The sequence below is a fragment of the Aotus nancymaae genome, unplaced genomic scaffold (assembly GCF_030222135.1).
Source record: "Aotus nancymaae isolate 86718 unplaced genomic scaffold, 86718_ANA_hifiasm-v0.15.2.pri h1tg000016l, whole genome shotgun sequence".
Lineage (NCBI taxonomy): Eukaryota > Metazoa > Chordata > Mammalia > Primates > Aotidae > Aotus > Aotus nancymaae.
Genome location: NW_026988428.1, coordinates 21,467,895 through 21,489,265, shown reverse-complemented (window position 1 = coordinate 21,489,265; position 21,371 = coordinate 21,467,895). Strand labels below are relative to the sequence as shown.

The following is a 21,371-nucleotide window of genomic DNA, read 5'->3' as shown; positions in this document are numbered from 1 at the left end:
CACAGGCCTTAGGTGTATTTAGGGTAGAAGTGGCTTCTCTGAATTCAAATATATGGCTATAGGTTTTTGTAGATATTCTTGATCAAATTGAGGTCATTTCCACCTACTCCTAGTTTACCAAGAAGTTTTACTGTGAATGGGTACTGGATCTTGTCAAATACTTTTTCTCCATCTATTACTATGATGAGATTTTTCTTCTTTAGCTTGTTAATGTGATTGATTACATTAATTGAGTTTCAAATGCTGAACCAGCTGGCATACCTGGGATAAACTGTACTTGGTCATGGTGTATACTTTTTTTTACGAGGCAAGTTTTTTACCATGTCAATTGTTCAGTTTCCTCAATATGAAGGATATAAAGACGAATAGTTCATATAATTGTTGAGGATAATCGAATAAGTTTATACATGTCACGAACTCAGAACAATGCCTAGCATATACTCAAAATGTTAGGTTATTTATAAAGAGGCTCAATCATAATTTCTATAAAAAGGCTACAGCCAAGCACAGTTGTGCACCTGTAGTCTCAGTTACTTGGGAGATTCAGGCAAGAGGATCATTTGAGCCCAGGAGCTGAAGGCCAGCGTGGGCAACATAGCAAGACCCTATGACTAAAAATAAAAATACTAAAAAGCTGTACTTTTGCGAGACATCCTTTTACTGCAAGAATAGCAGTATATTGTTAGTTAATGGCATCACCATCCACCCAATTGCTCTAAAGAAAAACCTATTTATCATTTTGATGGCTCTGCTTCTCAAAGAAAGTGCTGTCAGTTCTACCTCTAAGAGAACGTATTTCTCACCTCTCCAAGGCCCCTATCACTCACCTGGTCACTCTCCCTTGTATTGCTGTAGTGGTCTGCCCTCTCTTTCCTTCCCACACACAGAGCCCATTCTCTACCTACAACCTAAACTGATCTTTCTGAAACAAAAATTAGATCAAGTACCTCTTCTGCTTCGGCCAACAAGCAGCTCCCAATTGCACTTAAACTCCAAACTCTACCATAACCTGGTCTCTACCTATCTCTTCTCACCTACCCAACTTTTGCTCTAAGATGAATACTTCATGAAGTTACTTGCTTCAAAGCCTTTGTAATGTCTTTTCCCTCTACCTAGGATATTTTTTTGTTTTGTTTTTGTTTTTCTTTCTCCCCACAATGTCTTCCGTTTCTCCTACCTAGAATGTTATTTTTTACCCCAGTTCCTTTCCCTAATTTTTACGTAATTGGCTTCTTCCAAAGTTTGGATCTCAACTAAATGCCTTGCTCCAGAGAGGCTTTCCTTGACAACTCTAAAGTGCTACCACCAATCTGCAGCCTCTACTCTCTAGCCTATCTCCTTGTTTTATCCTCTCCAAGTTACTTATCACCAAGTTTACTGTGTGCATTAGATTACATACGTACCCCTCAACTAGAATCAGTTTTATTAATTTGAATGTATCACAAAAAATGATTTTATTTTTCTGGAAAATTTTAAACATATATAGCAGTAAAGAAAATAATAAAATGAATCCAAATTTGTCCATTACTACAATTTCAACAAATATCAATTTCATTTATACTTCTATTACCTTCCCACAACCAATTGTCCTATATTATTTGGAAGTAAATCCCAGGCATTTCTTCTCTAAATATACCAATATATATCTCTAAAACAATTATTTTACAACACACACTACACCATTATCACAACTAAAATAATAATGATTTCTTAATATTATCAAATATCAAGTTCGATGTCAGATTTCTCAATTATCACAACCATTATTAAATGAGTCAAATTAATCATATTTCTGTCAGTCTCTACCAATACAAAAGGAGAGAAGGAAACTGCAGGGCTGGAGAAGGAGGAAGTGATTTGTTCTTCAAGTTTGCTTCCTGTTCCTGTCAGTTTCACCTGAGCCTCACTTATTCACTATGGCAGCATTCATTCAGGTAGTAACAGCTGAAACCAGTCTTATTGTGCCCCTCAGTGACTCCATTACCAGTCAGTTGGAAGTCTCTCATTCAAAGAGCTGAGTCTGAGCTCCTCTTTCAAACTCAGTAACCCAGCAACAGCCAAACCGCACCCCCTTCTCAGAGGTCTGAGATTTTGAGAACTTAAAATAAGAGGTAAAAAAAAGGTAATATACTTCATATTAGCATTTTTTATTCCTCATATAAGCAATTCACAAGGTTAAATTCTTCTATTAGGATGTAATCCCATGTAATAACAACCACCACAAAAAAGAATAAAACACCTAGGAGAGTAAGCTAACTAAGGAGGTGAAAGATTTCTACAACAAGAATTACTACACTGCTGAAAGAAATCAGAGGTGACACAAACAAATGGAAAAAAACAGCCCATGCTCATGGATAGAAAGAATCAATATTGTTAAGATGGCCACACTACCCAAAGCAATTTATATCCAATGCTATTTCTGACAAGTTATCAATGACATTATTTGCAGAATTAGAAAAAAAAATTCTAAAATTCATCTGGAAACAAAAAAGAGCCCAAATAGCCAATACAAACCTAAGCAAAAAAAAAAGAACAAAGCTGTAGGCAACACACTACCTGGCTTCAAACTATACTACAAGGCTACAGTAACTAAAACAGCATGGTACTGGTATAAAAACAGACACATGGACCAACGGAACAGGTCAGAGAACCCAGAAATAAAGCTGCACACCTACAACCATCTGATCTTTGACAAACTCAACAATAACAAGCAAAGGGAAAAGGACTCCCTATTCAATAAATAGTGCTGGTATGACTGGCTAGCCATATGCAGAAGATTGAAACTGGACCCCTTCTTTTCACCAGATAAAAAATCAACTCAAATGGACTAAAGACTTAAATGTAAAACCTGAAACTATGAAAACCCTAGAAGAAAACCTAGGAAATATCATCTGAACATCAGCATTGGCAAAGATTTCATGATGAAGACTCCAAAAGCAATTGAAACAAAAACAAAAATTGACAAGTGGGACCTAATTAAACTAAAGAGCTTCTGCACAGCAAAACATCAACAGAATAAAAAGACAAACTACAGAATGGGAGAAAATATTTACAAACTATGCATCCCACAAAAGTCTAGAATCTATAGGGAACTTAAGCAAATCAACAAATAAAAAAAAAATGACCCCATTAAAAAGTGGGCAAAGGACATGAACAGACACTTCTCAAAACAAGACACACACGTAGCAACAAGCATATGAAAAAATGGGCAATATGACTATTCATTTGAGAAATGTAAATCAAAACCACAATGAGATACCATCTCAGACCAGTCAGAATGGCTACTATCAAAAAGTCAAAAATTCACACATGTTGGTGAGGTTGCAGAGAAAAGGGAACACTTAAACATTGTTGGTGAGAATGTAAATTAGTTCAGCCACTGTGGAAAGCAGTTGAGAGATTTCTCAAAGAACTTAAAACAGAATTACCATCCAGACCCAGCAATTCCATTATTGGGTATATACTCAAAGAATTATAAATCATTCTACCATAGGCCCAGGTGCAGTGGTTCATGCCTGTAATCCCAGGTGAGAAGATTTGGGAAGCCAAGGCGGGTGCATCGCTTGAGCTCAGGAGTTCCCAAGACCAGCCTAAGTAACACGATGAAACCCCTGTCTCTACTAAAAATACAAAAAATTTTAGCTGGGCGTGGTGATGCACCTGTGGTCCCAGCTATTAATGGGAGGATTTCTTGAACCTGGGAGGTGGAGGTTGCAGTGAGCCAGGATCACGCTACTGCACTCCAACCTGGGTGACAGAGCAAGACTTTGTCTCTCAAAAAAAAATAAATAAAAATAAATCTTTCTACCATAAAGACACAGGCATGCGTATGTTCAATGAAGCACTATTCACAATAGCAAGGACAAGGAATCAACCTAGATGCCCATCCACAGTTGACTGGATAAAGAAAATGTCATACACAAACACCATGGAATCCTACACAGCCATAAAAAAGAACAAGATCATGTCCTTTGCAGCAACATGGATGGAGCTAGAGGCCATTATCCTAAGCAAATTAATGCAGGAACAGAAAACCAAATACTGCATGTTCTCACTTATAAGTCAGAGCTAAATACTGAGTATACATGGACACAAAGAAGGAATAGTCACTGGGTCTACTTAACAGCGGAGGGTAGGAGGAGGGTGAGGATACTATGGGTACTACGCTGATTACCTAGGTAACAAAATTATCGGTACACCAAACTCCCAAGACACGAAATTTACCCATGCAGCAAACCTGCAAATCTACCCCCTGAGTCTAAAAGTTGGAAAGAAAAAAAATTAGAGCAAGCTTAATATATTTGTTTTGCTCAGGCTAGTATTTAAAAGGTGAGTGACACTGACTCCATTGTGAAGTTGGAAACAGTAGAAAAAAAAAAATAAAGAATGGAAGCAAGCACCACATTAGCAACTAATTTCTCAAATCAGAAAGCTGAACTTCTCAATGCCTTGCTTTCCTCACCTGTAAAATAGAAATAATAATAGCAGTGGCCCATCTAAAGCTGTTCTAAAGATTTAATGAATCAATACACGTGAAGGACTTAGAATAGTACCAGGCTCAAAAAGCACACAAATGTAATCTCTCATTAATATGGCCTGCTTATTCAGAAATATAAATACCTTTCTTCACCCATAATTAAAATAATAAAATATTCTAAAAGCCAGCTTGTAGTATAAGCAATTTCTGATTTAGTCTTTCAAATTATCATGTGACTCAAGACAATAAGCTCCCTTCTGTACTCCAACTGAAGACAGTAACAGTCAACTAGTCATAAAACTGAAAACATATTAATAAACTGTATTCTACTATAGTGTTCTAATGATTTCACATATAATGTCTCCCTAACTAGAGTATGGCAACAACCTCCCAACTAATCTCCTTACTTCTATTCTCTCCTTCTAATCTGTTCTGTGTACCACAGCCCAATAGCTGATCTTATTAAAATTTTGTACTCACAATATGAACACATCCTGCTCAATTTCTCCTGTAGCTGGACACATCAAACCAAAAACCTTCAGGCTTGTTTTTAAGATTCTTCACTATTCTGCTCCCTCAATTTTACCTGCTATTATTGTTTCCTAATATAAACCCTCTACCCCAATCAGGTTACTAATTCTCACCTTTGTACCAGTACCCACTCTGCTTTCACAGTCTGAAACAGAACTCTCCTCTTCACCTGTCCATTTCTTATCAGTTCTTCAAGATTCAGTTCAAATCTCAACATTCCCTCCACAAAATTACCTGGACCATTCAATCCTCCAGGGCTCCCTCAAATATCTGTACCAAGAGTATGACCTAACATTTAATATTTTATTATACTCATTTTTTAATGTTCAAGAATTATCCTATATAATCTTGTTTTTCTGAGTTAGATTATAAAGTACTCAAGGACAAATATTAGAGTTTGTCCAAATCCTGGCAGTGCTGATAACAGAACAGCTATATTAACTCAAGAGTTCAAAAGGCCTAGTACAGTGTCTAACATGTACTAACAAGATAGTAAATGTATGCTAGCTACACTGGAACATCCAAATTATAGAATATTCTGTAGACATTAAGAATAACACATCTATGATATTTGTAAAGACACTGGAAATAAAAACCTTGTAACAATGTCTGTAGAATGACTAAATTTCTGGATATATACATTTATTTTGTGTGTGACATCAAAGAACTGTATTCCAAAAATTAAAGTACTAGTTATCACTCACTATCCAATGATAATGATTATGAAACAAAAGTGTTTGAAACAGCAAAGAAATAATTAACATATATTATGAAACAACAAAGAAATAACATTTCTTTTTTTAAAAAAAGCTTAAAATGAAATCATAAGACAATGTCAAGTTTAAAGGCAGGTTATAAGACTGTGCATAGAACATAATCCCAATATATAAAAATAAAAATGGAAGAAAATTTGTTAAATTTATAAATAATAATCTATAGCTGATTTTTACACAATCCTAGATTTGCTATTTCATTTCAAATTTTCTAAACACTATTCCTAAAACATGGTTTGGCGATGCCACCGAGTTCCTCTAAGATACTACTGGAGAAAACATTTGTAGAAGTTAAACAAATAATACATGAGGAAAAATTCAAAAGCAATGCCTATCCTTAAACACCTGTATTCCTACCATCTGTATTTCAGAATGAACTAGAAGAATCAGAATGCAATAAACATCTGCTTTTACATTAAAGCGCAGGGCAAAGTACAAACTCAGGGATAACATTAAGCTATAAACTTCTCCATGACTACACTAGAATCAAACTCTAGCAATTTAATATCACTGAAGTTCCCCATCTCCACTGTGTCTGCCCTCCACCCCAAAATGCTCGTTCTCCAATTTATTCATTACATAATTATTTTGTAATTGAAAGAAATCACTTGATACAACTTTGTTTAGATCCTATTCTCTAGTTTCTTTTCAATCCATACGGGAATTTTTATTTATTCTACTATATGTATGTTATTTTTACAGTATTTTATGTGTTTACTACTTTTGAATAGATACCTGCCTCCGAACAAGAAAATCTTTTTAATGATTTCAAATTAAGCAGACAAAACTGTTTTCTTTCTAAACCCTGTGAGAGTTATTTTATAAACAGGTATGGACAGAGGAAGGAAGTACCCAGCCAACAATACTGAACAGCAGAATAAGGTCTGAATTCCTTGGCATGCCATTAAAATCCAACACAATTGGCCCATATCATTCCTCTTTACCTGTTCTCCATTCACTCCCCATCATGAATTTTCTGAACATCAACATTTTCTCTGTTAGAACATATCCTGCTTATTTCCAACAATGATAACCAACATGTGGGCACTGGCAGCCAAACAGACCTGAAGTCAAAGCCAACTTATGCCAGTTTGGCCTTTGGGCAAGTCAAAACTTCTTTGAGGCTCAACTTCCTCATCTTGTAAAATGATAAATACAAAAACCTTCCTCATGAGTTAATGTGAAGATTAGATGTAACACATGGAAAGCCTCCTGTGCAGCACTGGACATACAGTAGACATGCAATATAAAGTTATTATTTCTATTACTTCCCAGTTATATGCCTTTGCATGTGCTATTTGCTCTACCTGAAATATTACTCTGTTTCTTTCTTCACTTGGAAAATCCTTCTTACCAACTAAGACCTAAAGCATAATACCACCGCATCATATATAAAGCCTTTCTCGACTTCCTTAATTAATGGTTCCCTTTAGGGTTTTTTTTGCGGGGGGAGGGGAAGGGGGTGATGGTGGCGGCGGTGATGGTGGTTAGAGAAAAAGTCTCGCTCTGTCACCCAGGCTGAAGTACAGTGGCATTATCATAGCTCACAGCAGCCTAAAATTCCTGGCCTCAAGTGATCCTTCTGCCTCAGTCTCCCAAAATGCTGAGATTACAGATAAAAGCCACTGTATCTGGCCCATGGCTCCCTTTTCTGTGCTAATTCAGTACTTTGTTCTTTTCTCCATAATCGTTCTTATTATACTAAACTATACTTACTTATCTTTTTCCCTGAGAGAAGATTAGAAGTTCCTTAAAGACTGGTGAATATTTTCTATCACATAGCACTGAGCCTGGGACACACAGTAGGCATTCAAATATTTCTGAAGAAACCAACTTATAAAAAATGTTGCAACATATAAGAGGAGTGACAAGGGCAAATGCTACAGAGAAGACAAATGGGATGAAAGAATCTGTCACATTTGGCAATTATAAGAGGTCACAAGTTTATGACACTGGTATTAAAAAAAAAGATCACAATCTTAGAAAGATGCATTTCAATACAGTAGTAAGAAATGAGCAGTCAGCAGGTAAAAATGTTGCCTTTAAAAAACTGACCAATTATGGGGAAAAAACAGTAAGCTGAAGGTAACACAACATTAAGGAAACATTTCTGCACGACAAGATGAGCCAGGAGGTAGAGGCTGAGTAAGTAAGAGGTAATAAAATAAACAAAATCCCTGATACAGAGGTAGTATTCACCTGGTGGAGCCAGGAGCAGTGGGGAATATGCTAGACCTAGCTAGAGGAAAATGGTCAAGGTTGAAATGCAACTTAAGTTTTGAGGTAAATGCTTTCTGGAAAGTCTACATTAATGTTTTGTTTTTTTCTAATGGGCTAGATTATCTCTAAAGATTTTTCCAGCTCAAAACATCCAGTTACGTAATTTTTAATACCATTGAAATATCTCTGCAATCTATCCCTCCTTTCCTTTTCTACCACCATTGCCCTAGCAATCATTATTAGTATACTCTTACATGAGTACTCCCATTTCTCTGCTTCCTATACATCTTCTCTATGTCATTACTTGGATAGATCTTCCCAAGCCATTGTTTTCTATGTTTTTACAATGTTTTACATATTTTAGAAACGTTGATGGGGATAGAGATATCTATGGATAGACATACATGGTATAACATTTGTTTAGAAAAACATGAATCTGTCCCAATGCCACTGATAAAAACATATGTCAGGGAACAAGTTGCAAATAACACTAATTTTGCGTTTGCTTACATGTAAATGCAAGAATGCTCAGCAGGCTCAGAAAACTGCAACCCAGCCATGTGGAACTATATGCATATACACCCCAAACATCTGCCAGTTACCTTAGTTCACTGCATATGTTAAGTGCTACACCCATCCACATCTGTTGTAACACTCACTTCAATTTCAGATAACCTTCTTCCTATCACTTTACAGCAATTCACAAGCTGCACTTTCCAACACTCTTCTTTAAATGTTTAGGTATTTTTCAAAGTAAAGTGTCACATTTATTGTAGTATTCATGTATTTATTAAGCATTTAACATGTGTAAAACTGCTAGTTCTTATCAGGTTTCTGCTTTTTAAATGTTTTTGAGTGTTATGCCCCAAACTCCATCTTCACATATGCCCTACAGTTTTTATTGAGCAATTTTGCATATCATGACGAGTTTTAGGAACTTATCTCAACTATAGCATACATACATTTATAATTACTGCAGCTTTAACCACCAATTTCCCAGTGAAATCAAGGGTTACAGAGGTTTAAAAAAAGAAAAAAACCTCTGATCATCCTTCACAATTACCTAAAGGACTTATACCTATGAGACACTTTCAATGGCACAAACACTTTTCTTGAGGAATGTTTCAGGAAACATAATATATGAAAAGAAAAAAATAGGCCAGGTGGAGTGGCTCAAACTTGTAATCCCAACACTTTGGGAGGCCAAAGCACTTGTGTGCAGGAGTTCAAGACCAGCCTGGGTAACATAATGAGACATAATCTCTACAAAAAAATAATTAAAAAATTCGCCAGACATGATGGTGCAAGTCTGTAGTCCCAGCTACTCAGGAGGTTCAGGTGGGAGGATCTCTCGAACTCAGGAGGCTGAGTCTGCAGTGAGCCGTGATAGTGCCACTGCACTCAGCCTGGGTGATAAAGACCGTGTCTCAAAAAAAAAAAAAAAGAAAAGAAAAAAAAACAGAAAAAGAAAAGAAAGAAATAACTGTTACCTAAGACTATTTACGGGCTAATCAAAAAGCCACATAATAAGGCAGATAAGCAGTAAGGTCCTTTCCCAAAGAAGTAATGGTTAAATATTTTAACATCGAACAGGACAAAACACATGCATCCAATTAGACATGGTGGCTCATGCCTGTACTCTCAGCTGCTTGGTAGGCTGAGGCAGGAGGACTGGCTGAGCCCAGGAGTTTGAGGCTGCAGTGATCACACCATAGTACTGCAGCCTGGGGAACAAGCAAGACCCCTGTTCTCTTAAAAACTACAAAACAAAAAAATCCACATCAACCCCTATTTTTGAAGTTATAGAATAACATCATAAAAATACCAATGATGAGGGGTTACATACACACACAAATCAATAGTGTGGTTCCATTTCTCAAATAGATACACAGAAATAAGATTAGAAACACAAATATTAATATGTATAAGATAACAGGTTTTTCTACCTTTCCTTGACTTTATTTCCATGAGGAAACTACAATGAACACACTGCCTTTTCAACACATTACTTCTACCAGCTGAAAAATATTAGGTTTATATAAATTTAATTTGCATCCACTTTTGCTTGCATTACAGGATATGGAGAAGTCTATCAAGAATTTGAAACCTAAAAGTAACTTCTTTATTTCAATATAATCATACTTTTTATTCCTATTCCTCAAGCACCATCTTTCGAACGTTAACTGTCTTCTTTCTGAGATTTATATTCTTTTTAAACACTACTAAAAAATATTCTGGAAAAAAACTCCAAAAATAGAAAATCAACTGATACTTTATGTAATCTGCAAATTCTAAAATATTAAATAGTTTGCTTATATGACCATAGATAAGCTTAGTCTGAAAGACGTCTTTTTTTTTTTTTTTTTTTTTCTTTTTTGAGACGAAGTCTAGCTCTGTCACCCAGGCTGGAGTGCAGTGGTGCGATCTCGGCTCACTGCAACCTCTGCCTCCTGAGTTCAAGCGATTCTCCTGCTTCAGCCTACTGAGTAGCTGGGACTACAGGCACATGCCACCATACCCAGCTAATTTTCTAAATTTTTAGTAGAGACGGGGTTTCACCGTGTTAGCCAGGATCATCTCGAGCTCCTGACCTTGTGATCCCCACCCAACTTGGCCTCCCAAAGTGCTGGGATTACAGGTGTGAGCCACTGAGTCCAGCCCAAAAGATGTCTTTTTAAGTTAATTTTATCTGTTTCGGTTCCGTATTTCAAACTCTATTTTATTATTTTTATTTATCCTATTCTCTTAATCCCCCTAGAGTTTTGCTTTGTTTGGTTTTTCTGAGCCAGAGTCTTTGTCCCCCAGACTGTAGTGCAGTTGAGCAGTCACAGCTCACTGCAGCCTCGACCTACTGGGCTCAATTGATTCTCCCACCTTAGCTTCTTAATGTGCTAGGATTAGAGGTGTGAGCTACAGTGCCTGGCCCCATATAATTTATTATGAAGAGCCTGAAAACAAAGTTTCAGCTGCTACAGAATTGTAATCTACAATATAAATTCTCTCCTATCTGTTCATTTCAGCAAAGTCTAACAAAATATTAATTTTCAAAATACAACTGCCCTATTTCCTCAACTACTTAAAATAAATGAGACTATCATTGAAAAATACACTGTGACCCACAAAAATTTGTTGAGTAAAATCTCCAAAAACTATCACAGAATAAACAGGTAATAGTCAACTGACATGCTAAGATTTGAACTTGCTGGAGCTGTTTCTACCTTTGAAGTGTGTGATTTTGTGGCTTTTAGAAATTAAGTATTCCTACAATTTCGTTCAGCCATGGTGCCATACTTTTACATAGCCTAAGGAAAATGTAACAGGTGGCTGAGGCTCAATTCTATACAAGTAGGTATATGGCTGTAACACAATTGACTAAGATCTAAACAGAAAGTGAACTCAGCACTTATGCAAATAATATTTAAGATCAACTGCCAGACAGGTCTAATATATAAGATTTTTAATCAATGGGAAAAATTTTTGCACTTGATAGTAGTTTGATAAGATGGCAAAAACAATTGCTTTAAAAATTTGAGTTGCTAATTATCAAATACATTTATAAATGCAATTATATGCTTTTACTTAAAGATACGTAAAACTTAAAAATGAGTGAAAGTAAAGTTCTAATTACACATTTAACTATTAGAGGTGTTTCTGTCATCTAGACTTGTCTAAATTCTGGAAAAGAGGCAAGGCAGACACAGTATTTTGCACTAAGTATGTGACATTACATAAATGTTTAAAGTACTTTGAATTTCCAAGTAGCTCAAGTTGTCTGTTAAAATATGTACAGTTTTTAATTGGAAGAAAAAAATGAGAATGTTTACAATCTCATAGAAAATTAATCTCTATAGTAACTACAATTTATGATTTGGGCATTTTTACAACATTTTCACAAACATCATTTTATTTAATTCATATAACAATCCTGTTAGATAATCAGTATCTATTTCATTTAACGGATCAATAAACTAGTATAGGGTATTTAAGTTAGTTCTTCTCAAACTTTAGTGTGTACAAGAATCACTCAAGTTAAAATGCAGACTCTTAGATAAAATCCCTAACCCAGACTGGGGTGGATCCCAGAAATCTGCATTTTAAATAAATAACACAAGTGATACAGGTAGGGGTGGACCCCCCCCGACACATCTTTTAGGACACTGATTCTAGTAATATAACTAAAGTGGTAAGCGTTGGAAACTCCTTTTTTACTCTGAATCAATGTTCTCAAATGTTTAGATAACAGAGCTTTGCAGTTCTCCATGAAAGATATGTAAAAATTTAAGCAAACTGAAAGTATTACACACCGTTAAATTATTAAGTTTGTGTAAAAGTAATCCAATTATTAGGCTGGTACAAAATTAATCCAATTATTAAGCTGGTGCCATTACTTTCAATGGCAAAAACCACAATTACTTTTGCACCAACCTAATAAACATGTATTATACTGCAAACAAATGGTAGTAGGTGCCCAAGTTTTAAGAAACTTAAAATTGAGATCCTACCATAATTTCATCTTCTCTGTAAAATGTGGGAAAGGCTGATATTAAATTACTTTAAGTTAATAGCTTCTCATAATTTGAATACCATATCACTTTACTGAAAGGAAAGCTAAAACTTAGGCACCACAGATTCTAGGAACATAATGAAAACTAAAGATGAAAATATAAAAGCACTTAAGAGCACACCATGTGAATATTAAAAAAAATTGAACTGTACACTTTAAAAGGGTGAATTTTACTGTATGTAAATTGTATCTCAATTTTTTAAAAAAGGAAAAAAGCACTGAGAAAATGTCAAACCTTAATATTTGCCAATAATTTTATACTTGTAAAACATTATAGCAATCTTGCTATTAAATGGCATAATTATTTAGCATTATAGTGCTAAAAAAATGCAGAAATAATAAATAGCATAAACAGGCTGGGCATGGTGGCTCCCACCTGTAATCCAAGCACTTTGGGAGGCTGAGGCAGGCGGATCACTTGAGGCCAGAGGTTTGAGACTAGCCTGGCCAACATGGTGAAACCCCATCTCTACTAAAAATACAAAGATTAGCTGAGCGTGGTGGCGCACACCTGTAGTTCTAGCTACTTGGGAGGCTGAGGCAGGAGAATTGCTTGAACTCAGGAGGTAGAGGTTGCAGTGAGCTGAGATCATACCACATTGTACTCCAGCCTGAGTGACAGAGCAAGACTCCATCTCAAAAAAAAAAAAAATAGTATAAACAGGTCACTAGCTTGATGATTTTAAATAAGAATTTTAATGCCAGTGTCTATATATTCATTTGTTCTCAAAATTTTCCATTAAAGTCTCACTTCATCCATCCTGCATAAATAGGGCTATTTTCAAATTCTATAGTCATATACTAACAATTTAACACTAAAATATTCTTTGTATTTCTTAAACTAGATATACATTATGTAATACACTGAGGTATAGAGTTAAGATGGTTTATTATACACAAGACTGTGAGTGCAGACTATCTCTCATCTACTTCTTACTACATATATGACCTGAAACGAGTAAGTAACATATCCCCGCTCTGTCCCATTTTCCCATAGGGCTGTGGTGAGAACTAAATGCACTAATAGACGTTAAGTGCTTAAAAGGGTGCCTGGCACTTAATAAGCACAACATAAATGTCATCTACTTTAATTATGTAATTATTATTTTTATGAGAAATGGCATCCCAGCTTAGACAACTCAGTACAAATCCTGGTAATATTAAAATTTCAATTTACTTTACCAGTGAGCTAAAACATTTAGGAAAGTTGGGCTAATATCAGCCCAGGCTTTATACTAAGCAGACTCAGTGTTAACACTATACCTACCCCATTCACAAATCAAATTTTCTCCAACTCTGAGTCATTATTAGTTTCTCTCCTGACTCATCACACAGAAAGGTAGACAGTCTGGGGCATAATGGGAAAAACAAAAGGCATTTCTTAATCAACCTGGATTTATAAAGTTTACTAAGTGGAACTTGTCCTATATCATGTTCAATAAATATACTAACTGATTATGATCTAACCTGTTCACTTAAAACTGCTTTCTATATGCTTAATGCTCCTTTATCTTCCCTTTTACCATCCCAAGTTCAAACTATGAAGTAGGTGTTATGATCCCATCTTCATAGAAAAATATATCACTTAAGTAAAATCAAAGATCCACATTTTCTTACCACTAGACAAAAATAAATTTACATTTTGCTGAGAGTGTGGTGTTCAAAATTTTGCTAATTTAAATTAGAGGGTCAGAAGCAATCTCTGAGTCCACGAATTTGACCTGAAATTCTACTCAATTCCATACCATTACTGTTTTCCTCATTCAGATGTTTAAATTACTTAAGATAATTTTTAGTAAAAAGTTATGTAAAAAATCTAGGGAAATATGCTGAATAATAAAAGCTAGGCTAATTCTTAAAAACTTTCCCTAGATATATACATACACACAAAATGCACAAAAACATTTAAAATATTGCTCTGTTGCTCACTCTCTATGTGATCTTGAATCATTTAAGCTCTAAGTCTCCATTTTCTCCTCTGGAAATGGGGATAAACAGAGTAACTACAACAACCACGAGATCACTGTGAGCATTAAGATAGTAAACAAAGCACTTCAGCCAACCACTGAAGCTAAACCACTTTATCCAACCACTATTTTAAAACAGAAGTTTTAAATACCATATGTTAACTTTTATACTTAAACCAAAACTTCAGTGCCACCTCTCCCTGTTGAAAGATTGTATTTTCTATGGCAACCATCTCCAATGACCCATTCATACAACCCTATTTATGGCAAAAGCGTCACAAGCACCCTGAAAACAAGTATATAACTGTCTAGGAAGGTTTCAACTATCCCTCCTCCTCCCTGGGTTAGGTACCCTGCTCAGACACTAAGTTATACTTACTACTCTGCTTTTCACATTTCCTTTTATTACCTGAGAGCACCTTGTGGGCAAGGCTTACGTCCTATTCATTTCTATGCCCAGACTGCAGCCCAATAGTTCTTAACACTGACTCACATTTGAAGCAAATGGGACTTATAAAAATATTAATGCACCCAGGCATGGTGGCTCACACCTGAAATCCCAGCACTTTGGGAGGCTGAGCTAAGAGGATCATCTGAGGTCAAGAGTTCGAGACCAGCCTGGCCGACATGGTAAAACCCCGTCTCTACCAAAAGTACAAAAATCAGCCAGGTGTGGTGGCAAGCGCCTGTAATCCCAGCTACTTGGGAGGCAGAGGCAGGAGAATCATCCTCAACCCAGGAGGCAGAAGTTGCAGTGAGACGAGATCGCTCGCGCCACTGTACTCCATCCTGGGTGACAGAACGAGACTCCGTCTCAAAAATAATAATAATAATAATAATAATAATAATTAATGCCTGGGATCCATCGTAGATCCATTCAATTATTAGAGGGTGAGGTGAAGGAACAAAGAGGGTAGGGTAAAGGGACAAAGAGGGCAAGAAATTAGCATGAACAAACATTTTTTTAAAAGATCCCAACATGTTACCGATGTGCTGCTCCAGTTAAGAATCACTGTATGCTGATACTTAATATACTTACAAACAGTTACGTATACACATACATATGTGAGAATATATGTAAAAATATACAGGCATTGAAAAGTTTAAGACTCAGGTCAAGATTCTCAACCTCAATAGCTTCTCCCAGCCCAATCATCTCCTGCCTTTAAACACACACTTTTTCCAATAAATAGTTAGTGCTTCATTAAGATGGCTTTTGGCCAGGTGCGGTGGCTCACACCTGTAATCTCAGCACTTTGGGAGGCCGAGGCGGGAGGATCACAAGGTCAAGAGATCAAGACCATCCCGGCCAACATGGTGAAACCCCATTTCTACTAAAATACAAAAATTAGCTGGGCATGGTGGCGTGGGCCTAAAGTCCCAGCTACTAGGGAGGCTAAGGCAGGAGAACTGCTTGAACCCAGGAGGCGGAGGTTGTAGTGAGCCGAGATCGCGCCACTGCACTCCAGCCTGGCGCCTGGTGACAGAGCAAAACTCTGTCTCAAAAAAAAAAGATGGCTTTTAAACTGTTAACTCAGTACTTAAATTTTTTCATGTAATCATGCCTTAACCTTCTTCCTAGTTTACAGCCTTGCTCCTTGAAAATACACACTGCCATATTCTTGTTTTCTCCAGTGCTTAAGGATAGTGTCTTTAACAGGTATGTAACAAACATTTGACTGATCTGATAAACACACACAAAAATTATTGGCAAGAAGTATGCCACGTCCAAATTACGCAATTCAGGTGAATTACTACCAAAAAAATTGAAAATGTAAAAATTTAGAAAAAACAATGAAAAAAAAAACTCTTAGTAAATTTTATCTCATTAAAGAAGCTCTGGATATTTCGAATTTCCATTCATCACACACAATAACCATCCAGTCTCCTACCTCCCAAATCAAACTAGTTTCAGTTTTTGACCTGGTTCCTCACCTATAACTATCTTCTAATCAATTCTGGTATCTTTAGCTGCTTTCAGGTACCTTTATAACAGTATTATATAATCTATAACTAGTAAAATGAGGTAATCAAAGTCACAATAAACGTATCACACAGATGTTTCGTAAGTACTTCCTTGAAGCAGTTTCATGTTTATCAACCATTAAAACAAGATATCTACATACGAACTACATGTTAATCTACTAATATAAACATGGATAGGAATCATGTCTGAAAATAAGAGTCTTACTCAACGTTAGATAAAATATAAGACTACTTCTGAATATAGATTGGTCGTTTTCATCCTTTTACATATTTTCATACCTGAAAAATTTGCAAAATATATATGACTTTTTAAAACAGGAGTGCTAAACTAAATATTACACAAGAAACTCCACAACAACTGGTATTTTCACTGTTGAAACTACTAGAAGAAATGGCACACAATTCTAAAAAAGCAACAATATAAAGACATGAAATTGGCTCAGCTTAAAAGTTTTGCATCACATATTTTACCACTTTAAAATAATCTGAGATACTTAATTTGTTTTAAAAAAATGAAAACATAAGGAGGAGGCATTCAAGAAATATGTCTGTTAATTAGATACTGTGGTAAAACATTATTATGTTTTGTTGGGTCCTACAGCTTGAAACGGATAGAGCCATAGTTACCACTTAAAAAAACAGTCCTCAATTCCCTATTCAATAAAAAGGTTCAAATTCCACAGACAAAAAAAAAAAGGTACCCTTGGTTTGTTTGTTTTTAAGGAAGATTAAATTTAGGAGTTGCCAACACCCAAACGAAAACATTCCAGAGTATTAGACTCCATTGTAGTGGGGAGTCATCTACATTCTCAGCACTATGTTCTCTTACTCAAAAGCAGGGGTATTAACAAAAGATGTTTCTTAGGATCTCACAAGATACACCCTACTTCCTTCCCTCAGTAAACATTATCCTTGTTAAAAAAAAAAAAAAAAAAAAAAAAGAAGTACTTGAAAAATAATTTTAGCACATGCAGCCAGAAAAAAAGTGAAGTTTAACATCTGCTGAGTTATTTCCCAAAATAAGACCCCTGTCAGATGAACAATTAGGAAAAGACTGAAAATGACAAAATCTTTTATTTGGACTATCAGCTACTTTTAAAAATAAAGTTGAGGAATGTAGCTTTCCCAAAGCTTTGTCTTCAATTTCCCCTTAATCTTCATATTTTTAACTAAGAAAAAAAAAATGGAAATTTGATTACCACTCTTATGAATTCCTTCTAAAGCAATTTAATGAATAACAGATCTTTTGTGCAAGGAGCAAACCACAGAGGACAGTTTTGCTGGCTGATAAAAATCTCTGAAACACTCATATAAAAATACACCCTACACAAAGATACACTATGATTTTCTAAGTATGGAAATCATATTAATTCTAAAAATTTAGGTGTATTTAATATACACCCTAACTTATTGCAAATGCTTTTACTTAAACCACAATTAATGTTAGTAAATTCTTAATAGTTATTTACCGGGTGGCAAAGTTGAGTAAAATAAGAAAGCCAGGAAGAAAAAGAGTAGAAAGCTAAAGGGTCAATGAGAAAAAGATGCAACTATTTTAGGTGAAACAAGGTAGTTGAGCCACTTCCTCAAATCCATGAGCTACTATTAAAGTAACCAAAACTTGTTTGAGATTATTGTCTTGTTTCTGGTAGAAGGTGGTGTGATTATATACTTAGTAAAAATGTTTTACCAGTCACTCTAACGAGAAGATGCTGCTACCTGTAGCAACATTTTGAAAATGCTCAAAAATGCAAACAATTAACCCAAAACAAACAAAAAACCCTACCACATATGTATTTCAGATACAGTACTCAAAAACAAGAAGAGATCGTCTTAGCAAACAGAACTGTAGGTTACTAAAGGATCCCTATTGTCCTAAATATCCCTCAGAGAAAAACCTATGTATGTGTTTAGGAGCACAACTTATGAACAGTTGATTTATGTATGAAAGAGTGCATACATTCATTTAGATATACTCATCATAAGTTCACTGGAAGATAAAGCTGTCTTGGATAATTGCTAAGGCCACATTTTCTTTACAGGTGCTATTAAACATTGGTAAGAAAGAGATAAACTGGCAACTTCACACGGGCACGTGAGACCCTAGAGAATGTTGTCACCACCATTAATCAATTTTTCTAACTGATCAAGCATAAACAGCCAGGTCCAGGTGGGCAAGTCCTAGAGCCACAAGTTGTCTTTCCACCACGGTAAAGAAAGATCCTGGATCTGAGACCTGGCCAGGAAGCCTGAAGAGGGCACATGTCCTACTCTGAGTTTGAGGAACTTCCCAGGAAGCATTTGTTGAGAATAAAACTCCATCACTCCCTGCCTGCCTAACTCGGTGAAGGGACAAGTACGAGCCAGAAGAGGAAAACTCCGGGCCCCCGGGACTCCCAGGAGGAAGACAGCGGAGGCGTCTGCCCGCCCCGGCCCGGCTGCGGCCCCCGCCCGACTCACCTCTGCGGCGGGGATGTTGACCACGCCGGTGGAGCGCCGCTTCTCCCGCAGTTTCCTCTTCTCGATCTGCCCTTTGCCTTTCCTGGCACTAGGGCCCGAGCTCTTGCCCTTCTCTGGGGCGCCGTCCCGCTCCTCCTCGTCACGCCGGGGCGGCAATGCCGCAGAAGAAGAGGCGGCTGGGGGCTCGTCCTCCGACCGCCGCGGGCCGGGAGCCGCCCGGGTCAGCATGGCGGAGCCGACCGCGCAGTTCACGCCCCCGGGCCCGGGGGCGGCAGGTGCGGCCGGCGCGCCGCCGGGGAGGTTGTTGTTGAGCTCGTTGGCAGCGGCGGCCGCCGAGGTGGCCAGCGCCCCCGCGGGGGGCTTCCCGGCGGCGTCGCTGCTGCCCCCTCCCGGGGCGGCGGGGCCCGGGGGGTTCTGCTTGGCGCGCATCTTCTCGCGTTTCGCCTTCCACTCCTCCAGGAAGTCTGTGGTGCTGCCGCCGAGGCCGCTGCTGGTCCGGTAGCCACCGGTCGCCATATTCCCAGCGGGGCCGGCCGGGTTCTCACCTCAGGCCGCCCACCAGGGCTCCCGCCGCTGCCGCCTCTTCCTTCCTCCGTCCCCGAGGATGCCAGGGAACGACCTCCAGGAGGGGGCCGGCCACCGCTCCCCCAGCAGCTAGCTGGTCCGAGGGGAAAGACAAAAGGGGGCGGGTAGGGGAAGCGTAAGGTCCCCGCCCGACCCGAGGGTCTGCCCCCGGGCTGAGCCTATAGGAGCCCTCAAGCGTGCCCACTAGTCCCTATCGGCGAGAAGCCGCCGGGTCCCCACCCTGCAAAGTTTCTCCCATGCACCTACAATGAGGACCCCGACGATCGCCGCCCCTCGAAGGGAGGAGAGAGGACTGACCCCACCCCCAAGTTGGCCAGCCCGCCCCGTCCCCACCGGGGTCCGCGCTGGAGGCGGTCGAGGTACTAGGGCCAGACCCGCCACCTGTCGGCCCGTCGTATCGCCTGCTCCGCGCTCTGGCCACCGCCGGTCCGAGGTCCCCGCCAGCGACACCCCCACACCCAGGGAGAGGCGCGGAGCTCCTAGCCGGCTCGCGGAGGAGGCGGGGACCCAGCTGTCCCGCCGAGTGGGGAAGGGGACGGGTGTGAGCAAGCGGCCGGGCAGCCCCTTACCTCGGAGGAGCTTGTAGGGGAAGAGGCGTGGGGCTGGGATCTGGCGCCCAGGTGAGCCGAAGTTGGCGCACTCTTCCGCCGCGCCGAAAGAACCGCAGCAAACTCGCGCTGCGGAGCTCCAAGCAGTCCCAGGACGAAAGGGAGGGAAACGAGAGAGGGAGGGAGGGAGCGAGGGGCGGGAAGGCAGCCGAGCGGCGCCGAAGCACGAGCGGAAAGGGCCGAGGCCGTGCACGAGGGGCGCGGCGCGCGGTGGGTAGGGTCGTGGCCGCTGACGCCCCGCCCCCGGCGCTCAGGTGCGCGGCGCCGCGTCCCGTCCGCAGCTGCCGCCTGTTTCGAGCCCGCCGTCCTCCGCTCTGCACTCGCCGCCGACCACACCGCGCCCGCCGCGCTCCGCCCGCGGCCGGCGGGTTGGACCGCACATTCCTGGGCTAGCAGCCTCGCGGCGTCCGGACTCCCGGCGCCTACGACTCCGGGGCGGGAACGGCACTCCACGCCCTTCTCCTCGCTCGTCTTCTCCGCCTCTCTTTTCTCCCACCACTCTTCCTTTTAAGTACAAGATCGTATTATTTGAGAGAAAATCTCGAACGCTGCTGGCTAAGGGGAAAAGTGCGATAACTTGTGATGATTCAGGGAATGACTAGACAGGATGGGAAAATACCCACGTGTCTCTTTTCCTAGTCGCTGCTCCCTTTTCAGATGTACTTAGGGCAGCGGACAGGAGAATAGAAGGAACAGAAACAGACCCAGCACCCTCCTTCTAAGAAAACTGGTGTCCTGGTGAAAAGGGTTGGCCAAGAGGAAGGACTTACTAATATCTTAGACTTGCGGGAGACAAAAGTTCGACAGTTTATTGTATTGGCGATCCCAGTCTTGGAGTTTTTTTCTTAAGCCTGTCTCTCCATCTCCTCTTTACAGAGAGTTGAATTTAGCAGCAAAGCTCCATACCAAAGCACTAATGCTGCACTGATGCTAATTTGAGATGAGATGGGCAGTGATTGTCTCTATTTTTTCATTGTTAACATGCCAGAGGCTTATCCTCAGATGCAAGTCATCTAAAATTTCTGGATCAGAGGTGGTGGGTGGGCTGCCACTGACGCACCTGAGAAGACCTTTCTATATCCAAGTAATGTCAGGGCACAATTGTGGGCGGCGACAAATGCCAGGTCTCCATTTTGTAAAAAAAAAAAAAAAAAAGTAGGAGAGCCCTAAGTCACACTCTTACCTAACATAAGTTTTTCT

At 39.2% G+C, this 21,371-nt stretch overlaps 1 protein-coding gene across 1 annotated transcript in view; it reads right to left on the bottom strand.

Annotated features, from left to right (window-relative positions):
• Positions 1 to 19,494, bottom strand: part of PAWR (pro-apoptotic WT1 regulator) — a 107,643-nt gene extending 88,149 nt beyond the window's left edge. Inside the window, exon 1 of the mRNA XM_012442035.2 lies at positions 18,979 to 19,494. Coding sequence (XP_012297458.1) covers positions 18,979 to 19,494 — 516 coding nt within the window. The remainder of the gene's footprint in view (positions 1 to 18,978) is intronic.
• Between the last annotated feature and the right edge of the window lie 1,877 nt (positions 19,495 to 21,371).